Below are 12,315 nucleotides of genomic sequence, written 5' to 3' on the forward strand. Positions count from 1 at the left end.
AAAAAAAAAAAAAAAAAATCCATCTTTTCCCCTTACAGATCTAACTGGATTGGGTGAAGTGAGTGGATGTCTCTGCTTATGAGTCTGTGGAGATAGATCTTATATAAACTTTTTGTGGATAAAGCTTACATTTGAGGTTTTTGTAAACGAGGACAGTTTTATATAGGTAGTTAGGTAAAGCAGTATTCTCTCCCCTCTCTTTTCCTTTCAATATTGGGCCCCCATCTACAATGGAAAGGGTCTGTAACTAAATTTACAAAGATAGGGACTTATTCGTGGATTTTATGGTGATTCAGCCAGGCTGACTGGGAAAGGTGTCTGTCTGGGTGCCCTCTGTAGGATTTCTGTCAGGGACGTGTCAGGTCCTGGCATTGCTACGGTGTGGGGTTTTCAAGCTGGATTAGGGCCTGTGCACTAACTTAGCTGGAACTTCCAGGCTGTTTCAGGATGTCTTGTATTTGCTAGCCACATACATAGTAAGCATGGATCCTTTGGCTCTCCTCCAGGAATTGCATTTGGGGAATCCTTTTGGGGGGGGCCGGGGGTTAAGTAGCTGGATTTGTGCTCAGAGGCTAGTGTTCCCTTTTTAACTAGCACAACAGGTCCAGTGGATGAGGATGTCATCTGCCTAACAAAAGAGGGAGAACATTTAAAAACTTACTTGCTATCCATGTATATAACGTGCAATGGTCCTAGAGATGAATCAACCTGGTCTGAGTTGTTGTTTGTCATACCTCTCTAATGATAGATACTTGTACAATGGAAATGTTTTTCCTGTCGTAGTTCAAATTAGCATTACTATGGTTTTAGTCATTTCCCAGTGTAGTTACATAAAAATCAAACCCCAGAGAAATACCATCTGTGCCAGGATAATATTAGTACTTTTGGGGTGATAAGGAAACCTTTCTAAAACAGTTTATGTAACAAATTAATACTTACCATAAGAGCTATGGCTAAAGGTACAGAGAGAATTGAGCATTTCTTGCCGCTTAGATTTCTTTGAAATGCTTTTTAAGCTTTGGTTTGCCACCAGCTTTGCTAATGGTCAAAGTAATATCTCAGTGTTTTATGTTGTAAGCAAAATAACCTGTGTAGCTGTGAGTCTTACTAGAAAATGGTCTGGAATAAGGTACTCAGGAGAGAAAACATTCATGAGTATTTTTTTCTGTTTGTTTGAAATGCTTAGTTCTAAAGAAGGTTGATTTTTTTTTTTTTAATTCAGAATTTTGAAACAGTCCATTTTAAGTGATGATTTCTTTTTTAAAGTCCCCCAATCAAAGTACCTATTTGGGAAAATAACCCCAAAATAGAATTTCTCTGAATTCTTCACTTATGCATTATTTAGGATGTTACAGAGAAACTCTGTACCTAAAAGCAGTCATGCATAATCGTATTTAGACTAAAATTTTATAGCCAAGCTTCCATGTTAGTTATATGATCTCTTAATTATTCAGAATCTGTTTTCAGTCAATATTTAAACCTCTCTGTTGCTTGGTACAGTGCCTCACACCTAATAGCAATACATTTTTAAAGTTGGATTGCTTTTAACTTTAACTTTTTTTATTTTTAGAAAAGGTACAGTTTGGCAGTGGGGCCTCCCAAAAAAGACCCAAAAGTTAAGGGTGTCCAATCTGCAGCTGTTCAGGCTTTTCTCAGAAGAAAAGAAGAGGAACTCAGGCAAAAAGGTATGTATCTATAGCCTTATTCTCAATTTTAAAGTCTCCCACCTTCACAACTAGCTTGTACTTAACTCGTGGAGGCTTGTAATAACAGAATAGGCTAATGGCTTTGTGTCTGAGTCAGCTGAATTTAGAGCATTACATATGTTCTCATGCTAATCATTTGTATGGATGTTATCTTTTCTTTCCTTTTAGTGCTTTTGGGGATGGTGACCATATCTTCCACTTGGCCGCACTAGGTCCCAATAAGAACTCCATTCTTTGACCTTCATTCTGAACCTGCTTCTACATATTTTGTATTTTAATTTTTTAAATTATTATCCAGAATGCTATCTTAAAAGTTAAAATAGGGACAATTTTTGAAGACCAGCAAGCTCAAACAGTAGTTTTACCTCATGCAAATGACACGGAAGCTGATGTAGTATGTTTAAGTATTCATAGTTAATAATGACTGTCAAAGTGGGTCCCACTGTTTCTTTCACTTGGTAGATTTATTTGGTATGAATTTTCTATATTTAAAGCTAACACCCTAGTCTCTCACTTGCTTTGTCATATTGAAAAACCCATATGTGACCCACTCATTACGTAAAGATGACTCAACTGATACTTGTTCAACGGACTTCCTCCTTTGATTCCTAGATGTCTTCGAGCTGTAACTTGAATGTTGCCTGTGTTTTGGCCACCTACTGATTTCAGATGAACATACTTGAGACCTCCAGACCCTGAAGTACTTTCTTATTTTCTCTATTTTAGCTTTAGAGGAGAAAAGGAGAAAAGAAGAACTAGTGAAAAAGCGAATTGAGCTAAAACATGACAAAAAGGCAAGAGCTATGGCCAAGAGGACAAAGGATAATTTCCATGGTTACAACGGGATTCCCGTTGAGGAAAAGTCAAAGAAGAGGCAGGCGATGGAAAGCCACACTAGCCAGGGAACAGAACAAGAGTATGAGATGGAAGAAGAAGATGAATTCTTAGAGTACAATCAAGCAGAGTCAGAGCAAGAGTATGAGGAGGAGCAAGAACCTCCCAAAGTTGAAACCAAACCAAAGGTCCCCCTTAAAAGTGCCCCACCACTCATGAACTTCACTGATCTACTCAGGCTGGCTGAGAAAAAGCAGTATGAACCAGTGGAGATCAAGGTAGTGAAGAAAACAGAAGAGCGGCCTATGACTGCAGAAGAACTTAGGGAGCGAGAATTTCTTGAACGGAAACAGAGGAAAAAGAGAGCTGAGACAGACGCAAGACTACCTCCAGCCAAAAAGGCACCCTCTCAGAAAGAAAGCGTGGGCACAAAACTTAGCAAGCACCCTTCTTCCAGGGGTACACCCCTTCCTCATGCTGAGAAGAAATCTAGACCCAGTACAGCCAATGAAAAACACTTAAGTGTGTCTTCATCCAAATCCATGCCAGGAGAGAGGACCAAGGTGGGATCTGGCAATTGCTCCCAGCCCTTACTTCGTGAGGGCCATGACAGACCTGTTTTCAATGGGGCCGGAAAGCCCCACTCCAGCACCTATTCACCAAGTGTCCCAAAGACTTCTGCTAAAGGGCCTCAGAAATCTGCTACTGAGCACAAAGCCAAAAAATCTCCTCCCCATCCTAGCCATTCCAGGCCTGGGCCTGTGGTCACCCCACACAGTAAAGTTAAAAGTCCAGGTGTCTTCAGGCAGTCAGGCAGCAGCTCCAGCTCAGCTCCCGGGCGGCCCAGCACAGGGACCGCTCGGCCCACAGTTAGTTCTGGCCCCGTGCCCGGGCGCCAGAATGGCAGCTCCATCTCGGGACCTGAGCGATCATTCAGTGGGACCAAGAGGCCAGCCGGTGACTTAAAGCTCTCTGGACGGACACTCAGTGGTACGAGTGGCCCTGGGCATCCTGCGAACAGCTCAAGTGGCCCTGGGCGACCCACCAGTGGCTCAGGTGATTCTAGGAGGTCTCTGGGCAGCTCTGGTGGCCCTGGACGGCCTGCGAGCAGTCCACATGACCTCCGACGAGCAGTCAGTGGCTCTGGCCTCCCTGGGCGGCCAGTCAGTGGCCCTGGGCGGCCAGTCGGTGGCCCTGGGCGATCAGGAAGTGGCTCAGTGCCAGCTGGACGGACTGTCAGTAATTCAGGCCCTGGAAGACCAGTGAGCAGCCTGGGACCTGGGCGAACAGTTAGTAGCTCCGGTCTCCCCCTAAAACCCAAGTGTACTGTTGTCTCAGAAACAATTTCTTCCAAGAATATAATTAGCCGATCCAGCAATGGACAGATGAATGGAATGAGGCCTGCCTTATCTGGCTACAGATCTGCCCAAGGTAAAACTTTCTTTTACATAACCAGAGACCCTGTGAACCCTTCCATGTGGCCTTTAATGTACTCCTGTATTGATAGAATCTTGATGCTTTGCCTCTCTTTGTGCGAGAGTCCCTTTAGTGATCATAACTTGGGAAAGGCTTTAGAAAGAGCGTTATCTAGGACCTTCTGTGTTCACCCCTGTAATGTCTCCAAGTGCATTAAGCTTGGCTATGTGATTTGTGAGACAGGATAAGTGTATATGCCTTATGGTTCAATGAATTAATTCATCTTTACCTTTTCATGAGGACTAGAGAGACCTTTCTTCAAAAGTTGGAGTGTATTTGTAAGTTTGAAGCCTTTGGTGCATTGTTTACGCATCAGATACTTTTTAAGTACCTACAGTGTACCAGAAACTGCCCTTGTGTTTCTGCTCCTTAGAGTGGGCAGCGTCAAGGCCTTAGCTCTACTGGTCCTTTAGGAATTTACTGAGGTAAGATTCCATGCTTTAACTTCCTAGTTCAACTAGAATATTGGTTCTCAACCAAGGATGATTTTGATGCCCAGTGAACAGTTGGCAGTGTCTGGAGACATTTTTGACTGACACCACTGGGCCCAGGTAATCTAGTAGATAGAGGCCAGGGATGCTGCTATTATCCTATAGTACACAGGAGAGTCTGCTCACAACAAAGAATTATCTGGTCCCAAATGTCAGCAGTTGAGAAAGAAACCCTAAGCTAAAGAGACAAGCCACACATATTAACAACAACTGTAGATCAACAAAAGGAGTGTCTATCATCAGGGACTAGAAAGCACTTGTTCCCAGATGCTGCTCTATTGATCACTGCCTGTCTTTTGCAAAGTTTTAATCATTGCCTGTCTTTTGCAAAGTTTTAATCAGTCTTTTGGCAAAATGACAAAATAAGGGATAATGTAGTGATTTTCTTTTAAAGTCAGACTTACTCATTGGAGCAATTATCCATAATTCTGGGACTCTTTCCTACTCTGTTGGACTTTAAAAAATGTAACGGAATTATGGTGGCAATAGATGGTAGGTTGTTACACTTCTGTGTCTTTTCTTGGCAGAGTTAAAAGTTAGTGATCCTCAAGAAGATGTGGTTTATCTATACCATAGAATACTACATGGCAATGAGAGACAATGAAATCTGGCCATGTGTAGCAACATGGATGGACCTTGAGGGTGTTACGCTGAGCGAAATAAGTCAGGCAGAGAAGGACAAATACCATATGTTTGCACGTATAGGAGGATTAGGAGGAACTTGATGGAGGAACAAGGGGGAGAAGAAGGGGGGAAATGGTGGGGGAAAGGGAGAGAGGCAAACCATGAGAGACTCTTGAATGCTGACAAAAACTGAGGACTGATGGATGTGGGGGGGAAGGGGGGATGGGCACGGAGGAGGGCACTTGGGATGAGCACTGGGTGTTATGTGGAAACTAATTTGACAATAAACTATTTGTTAAAAAAAAAAAAAAAGTGATCCTGGAAGCTATCTGCAATTTTTTCTTTTTAATTTTGCTAGTCTTTTAAATCCAGGAGGAAGTGTGACAGATGCTTCTAGTAAGCCCTAGGATAAATAAAAATTCTATTCCTTGTAGACAGCGTGAAGCAGCAGGGATGATTTAGCAGTGACTCCATGCTGTGGTCCAGTTTGCTGGCTCTGGTTTTTGAGGGTACTTTCTTAATGAGTTCTTAAAAATCTCAGTTTATGTAAAACTTTGTTGGGACTATTTTCAGTTTTAATGCTCTTATAAATAATGACTTTTCTATTCTTAGTTCCTCAAAGGCTTCCCTTCCCTAGTGGTTACAAAAGGCAGCGAGAATATGAAGAGGAGGAAGATGATGATGAATATGACTCTGAAATGGAAGATTTTATCGAAGATGAAGGAGAACCTCAGGAAGAAATCTCAAAGCACATTCGAGAAATCTTTGGCTATGACCGAAAAAAGTAAGACTATAGACGATTTAGATAAATGATATACTTATTTTGAATGACTCATGCTATGGGGGAAAAACAAACATTAATAGTAGAGGCAATAAATAAAATTCTTAATTAGGAATCATTGGATGATTGTTTAGATTTACTCTTTTAGCACTTAACAATTAACTCAATTTTTTGTGTAGTTGCATGCCAAAAAATACCTTTTTAAACTGTTGTCCTTATAAGATGTATATTTAATGAGAGTGAAGCAGCTTAGTGTAATAGAACTAGATTGACTTTGAACTCAGAAAGCCATCCACAGGCCTATGTTGAAAGCTGGTCTGATCCGACATCTGCTTTTCTTTGATGTAAAAAGCTTTACTGCTCAAAAGTATGGTCCTTGGATAGCAGTCAGCATGGGACCAACATCATTGACATCACCTGACAACAGCGTTCAGAACCGTAGGCTTTCAGGTCCCACTTCAGAGCTACCAAATATGGGACGCCTGGGTGGCTTAGTCACTTAAGCATATGACTTTGGCTCAGGTAATGATCTCATGGTCTGTGAGTTCGAGTCCCACGTCGGGCTCTGTGCTGACAGTTTAGAGCCTGGACCCTGCTTTGGATTCTGTGTGTCTGTCTCTCTCTGCTCTTCCCCCACTCGCATTCTTTCTCTCAAAAGTAAATAAAGATTAAAAAAAAAAAAACAGCTACCAAATCTAAATCAGCTTTATAAGGTTCCCAGGTAATTCAAATGCACATTAAAGTTTGAGAACACTAATATAGATGAAAGATCAGGGTCTGAATGGAAGTTCTACCACTTACTAGCTGGATAAACTTGAATAAATTATTTTTAGAATGACATATGAAAGGATTAAATGAGGTAGTATATATTTAAAACATAAGGGATGTATTATAGTGCATATCAGTTAACAATTGCCTGCTCCTTTGAAGCCATGGATATGAGAAATTAGAAGGCAATCCTGAGAAAAAAGTGTTATTTTAAAAATATAGTATTAGGGGTGCCTGGGTGGCTCAGTCAGTTAAGCATCTGACTTCGGCTCAGGTCATGACCTCACGGTTCATGGGTTTGAGCCCTGTGTCGGGCTCTGTGCTGACAGCCAGCTCAGAGCCTGGAGCCTGTTTCAGATTCTGTGTCTCCCTCTCTCTCTGATCCTCCCCTGCTCACACTGTCTCTCTCTCTCTCACTAAACAAAACATTAAAAAAAGATACTTAGTAGTAAAAAGAATTGGAATAAAAATCAGATTTTAAAATCTAATAGTAATGGGGCGCCTGGGTGGCTCAGTCGGTTGGCTTAGACCATGATCTCCCGGTCTGTGAGTTTGAGCCCCGTGTTGGGCTCTGCTGACAGCTCAGAGCCTGGAGCCTGCTTCGGATTCTGTCTCTCCTCTCTTTCTGCCCCTCCCGCACTCACTTTCTGCTTCAAAAATAAACATTAAAAATTTTTTTTCTTAAATAAAAACTAATTAGTAATGTTGTTAGCTAGTTACATGTTCTTGGTCAAGCCACTAATCTGCTTGCTTCAGTCTCTGTTGTAAAGCCCTTTCCTTTCTCATAAAGCTCAAATGAGATTAATATGTACAAAATAATTTCCATATATAGTGTCCTCTCAGAATTTTAATATAAACTATTCTGTAACTAGAGGTGAGTGTGGTGAGTAAGCATTATTGGATTGGGTACCTTCATTGACGTTAGATTGAGGAGTAATTGCCTTCGGGGAGTAGTAAGGGCTCATTTGTCTTGACTTTAGAAACCCATCTCTACCCATCCTCTGCCTCTGTCACTCCTTCCCAAACAAAGAAGGTTAATCCTTAACTGTGTTTTTTATTAGTTATAAAGATACTGATTTTTAAGACAGGAGGATGCAGTTCCTAAATATTTGGGAATTTGGGTTTTTTCCGCTAACAACGTTGATTTCCTCTTATCAGATACAAAGATGAAAGTGATTATGCCTTACGTTATATGGAGAGTAGTTGGAAAGAGCAGCAGAAGGAAGAAGCAAAGAGGTAAGCACAAAACTTAACACATTTATGCAGAAATGTCCTAATCATTCCGTTCCGTTTGCTGCTTCAGTTACACCATCGGGAACGGGGGCTTTGGGCCCCTTGGTTCTGAATTCCAATCCTGCTTACTTGGCTGTGGGGCTTTAGACAAACTCCTTAGCCTTTCTAAATCTATCTTCTTGGGGCACCTGGGTGGCTCTGTCACTTAAGTATCCGACTCTTGATTTCAGCTCAGGTCATGGTCTCATGGTTCTTGGGTTCGAGGCCTGCGTCAAGCTCTGTGCTGGCAGTGTGGAGCCTGCCTGGGATTCTCGGTCTCCTCGTTCTCTGCCTTCCCTTGCTCTCTCGCTCTTAAAAATAAGTTAAAGATTTTTTTTTCAAATTGGTCTTCTCATGGGTAAAATGAGAATTTACTCTTTTTACCCACTGAGGTATTAGATAACATGTACAAGTTGCTTAGCACAGTGCCGCACCATTAGAGGCACACAATCAGTGTTGAGGCCTCCTCTGATCCCTTGTAATGTGTAATGTGTTCCTTGTTTTTCTTTCCCCATCTTTAATTCCCTTTCTACATCAGACACCTCTCAGTCTTGCCAACCTGTACCACTGCTGGCCTTAGGGCCCTGATGAGGAATATGAAATTCTTTCTGTCCAATTCCTGTTTGACTCCTGATAATAAAACTAATGATAAGTTCCTGGGGTGGGATAGCGAGTGATTACTTTGTTTATAGTGTTCACTTGGTAAAATAATTCACTTCGGTCTCAACTCAGAATATTAAACCTTTTTTCCTCTTGCCTTCCCTTCCTATAACTACATAAAATATCAAACTAAAGTGATGGGAAGGGATAAGAATAGAATGTTATTTATTGAATAAATTTTCTTTTATTTTTAAAAGCCATTGTGATAAACAATTTACAGTTTATTACTTTAATGGGAATGTTAAGGTATTTTGTGTTGAGGTTTTACATGAGGTCTTCTACTAGAAGTTGAGTCAGTGGCAGAGGCTCCTAGTGAAAAATAATTCCTGATAGTTTGTTTCCAGGGGTAAAGCCTTGAGGCGTTTTTAATGCCTCAGCACATTCCATACGAATCCCCAGTTGAAATTTCATTCTTAATTTTTAAAGAGAGTGGTAACGTCGTGTATGTTGACACTTTTTTTTTTTTGACAGTTTAAGACTAGGTATGCAAGAGGACTTAGAGGAAATGAGACGTGAAGAAGAAGAAATGAAGCGTCGAAAGGCCAAGAAGCTGAAAAAGCGTTAGCTGCTGCTTTTATTATTTTTGTGAAATTCTGGAGACACTCTGCTGCAAGGTCCTGCCTTCAGAATGAAGAAGCCCCTTTATGATTTTAATTTATACTTGGGTACTCAAGTATAAGGAATGCATACTGTTATTTGCAGGCTGTCGTTGGAGCATAAAGTAGTTCCAGATCCTTTCCAGGGTTAAACCTAATACAGATGGTAGCATGCCCAGCGAGTGCTCTTGTTGAAGTAACTGTTCACAGGTGCCAGCCTTGACCCTGACGAGCTATGCACTCTCATAGGGGGCCGCTCACCTGTCAGCCAATCGTATATTTGCCACTTTGAAAAGGAAAAAAAAAAAAAAGGATTGCCCCTTGACTTCATGTTCTGCTGATGTGTGAGTAGGGCACTGCCCGGCTCCCAATCAAACTTTGTCTTTTAATGAGGAACCTGGCCCTTCCATGAATGTTGCCAGCAATAAAGTGACCTGTCCTAATGTATATGTTTGGATTGAGAACTTGAAGATGTAGAGTAGGCTTTATAATTATCATATGGATGTCATCTCTGTGACTTTGAAGTAAAAAGTAGAATAAATTATATTGTATTTTGCATTATTCATGGATTGGATGCCGAGCATTCTTATTCACTAATTTAGGTGATAAGGCAATTAACAAAAGTTTTTTCCCAGTTAAAATACAAGTCACGCCATTTAGTTTAAAAATATCTGTTTCCAAGTTTTCCTTTCAAATTTACTGTTATGTTGGCTTTAGCATAAAATAGACAAGGTCACTGTGCCGATTGATTTTTATCTAGAAAAAGTCATTTTTATATCGAAAAAGAAAAATACTTATTTTACTCAAACACTAGATTTGGAAGAGTAATAATTTAAAAAATAAGGAAGTGACATGTGAGACTCCCCTCCTCCCTCTCTATAAAAGATATTTTGGAAAAAGGTGCCCCTGTACCTCTTGATGTTAATGACTGCATTTTATCTTAAATTCTTTAGCAATTAATGCCAAAAACCAAAAACTAAATTCATGTATATTGAAAGCACCACCTTCTCTTTTTGCCCACATTGCACTTTCATTTCAAACTATGCACTGTGAAGAGATTGTTTTCCCAGGTAGAAAAAGACGTTCCCTGCTACTGGTGCTTTACTGGGCTGTGGAACTTTCTTCATTCTCACTTTTTTCCAAGTCCTATCTGTAGACTTCTTATCTCTTAAGCCTCAAATCCAGGCAGTTCCAATCAGGCTGACCTAGGTTCTGGCTGGAGAGAAGCCAAGTCTCCAGGGAAAGTCAGCAACAGAAAAATGAGATATGATGGTGCCAGAGAGCACTTGTCCTGGATTCTACATATGGAGTGTTGGGGACGGTGGGACATAAGCTGGAAGAACAGTTCCAAAAGTTTTTTTTGTGTATTTCTTTTTACCCATAAAGCTTTCTTTATTCTCCAAGCTTGGGTGGTATACATTACTGTTGTTAGCCTCCCTTACTGGGACAGCCATCTGACCTAGTCCCCTAAGACTGACTCCTTTTGAATTGAGGTTCAAATTTCAAAAATGCAAGGATTTAACTTTGAAGCTGAATCCTCTAAAAGAGGTCTTCATCGCTAGGAGTAACACCCTTCCTAATGATCTACAAAGAACTGTTAAACTGGCAGAAAATCCTGTGGACTGCCTCTCACCCATCTCAGAATACCTTCGGTGAAATTGATTTAAAGGTAGTGTGGTGTTCCGTGTCATAAAACCATTGGGAACATTATTTCCTTTGCTGTCACTTTTGTGCTTCCCCCTGCCCCACCCCTACAAAAGTTGTTTTCTTGGATATATTTTTTCAATATTTAGACTCTCTGAAAATCTATTACAATCAAGTGCTTATCATAGCTGAAAGATTTCTGGTGGCTTAATGTTTACTAGCACTTTACTCAACGTGCAGTTATTTGTACAGAAAGGCACCACTGCTAGATAAAAGTTCTAGAACTTGATAGAAGAGTCAGGTCGTGTCCTTAGGCATCTATCACTTTTGAGTGCATTTCTTCTACAGATGTTGATTTTATATTATTCCTCAGCATCAACATTATAAAAGGGCACTTCTGTAGCTCATTTAAAAAGAAAGTCCTGAGAAAGTCTTTTAAATTAATCTTGGCCTTGTTTTCCAAATCCTGTCTTCCATTTTGTTCTGCAATTCCTGACTGCTCTTACAAAAAGCTCACAACCCTTTGAAGAAACTGGAATAAGCTGTTATTTTTATCAAGGTTTACAAATTAAGTGCTTGGTTTTTAATGTATCCTCTACTGTTTTTGATTTTCAGATTTTATTAATTCAATATCTGAAGATGTGCCTTTTATTGGGTAATGTTAATTCATGAATGTAGTGATGTTATTTCACGATTGTAATGTTACATGATCATGGGTGTGGCATTCTCTAACAGATGATGTGAGAGGAAAGTAGTTTTCATAAAACTCCTATGGCTCTGATTGCACAGTCCCGCTTGCTTTTGATGTTGTTGTGGCAAAGCAAGGGGCTCTTTTCTTTAAAGGCTACTTTCAAAACTGGTCTTTGTATTTTCTCTAAACTACAAATGCAATTACGTCCATTTGGAGGCCAGGGTACCACATGTCACAGACAGCCTTACATGTGTGCCACGAGAAGGTTCAAAGACTGTTAACAAAAAAGAAAGTCTACGGGAACTCGAAATTTCATTTTTTTAATGTTACCCCAAGATTTTCTCCAAGAAATTACTGTTTTGTATTTTGTAACTTAAAAGCAGCTATTAGTACCTTTCTGAGATATAGCAGGAGACCAAAACACGTTTGGAAAGAGAATAAATATATGAAGAGAAACTGGTTGGTTTATTTTCAATGTGCCGAATATATTAGACTACTATTTATTTTGTGAGTGGATGTGATAAAATAAATATTCAGGTGTTTAGTGTATGATTAAGAGTGGGATATAGATTTCTTTGAAGTTATTAAATCCATCATGTCTTTTACATAATGGACAAATCAAGTTTTAAAAAAACAACATTTACATAGTTTAGCTTGTTTTCTGGTGCAGTTGACCTGCAAGAGAATCTACTTTTGCATATACAGGTGAAAGTTTTGCAATTTATGTATAAAAGAAATTGTAGGCATTAAAAATATTTTATTGATATTTTCA

At 40.1% G+C, this 12,315-nt stretch overlaps 1 protein-coding gene across 1 annotated transcript in view; it reads left to right on the plus strand.

Annotated features, from left to right (window-relative positions):
- Positions 1-12,315, plus strand: part of SPTY2D1 (SPT2 chromatin protein domain containing 1) — a 20,709-nt gene extending 8,394 nt beyond the window's left edge. The window contains exons 2-6 of the mRNA XM_077761089.1: positions 1,571-1,685; positions 2,433-3,971; positions 5,744-5,915; positions 7,839-7,916; positions 9,084-12,315. Coding sequence (XP_077617215.1) covers positions 1,571-1,685; positions 2,433-3,971; positions 5,744-5,915; positions 7,839-7,916; positions 9,084-9,177 — 1,998 coding nt within the window. The 3' untranslated portion in view covers positions 9,178-12,315. The remainder of the gene's footprint in view (positions 1-1,570; positions 1,686-2,432; positions 3,972-5,743; positions 5,916-7,838; positions 7,917-9,083) is intronic.

This window comes from Crocuta crocuta, unplaced genomic scaffold (genome assembly GCF_008692635.1).
Source record: "Crocuta crocuta isolate KB4526 unplaced genomic scaffold, BGI_CrCroc_1.0 scaffold233, whole genome shotgun sequence".
NCBI classification, from domain to species: Eukaryota; Metazoa; Chordata; class Mammalia; order Carnivora; family Hyaenidae; genus Crocuta; species Crocuta crocuta.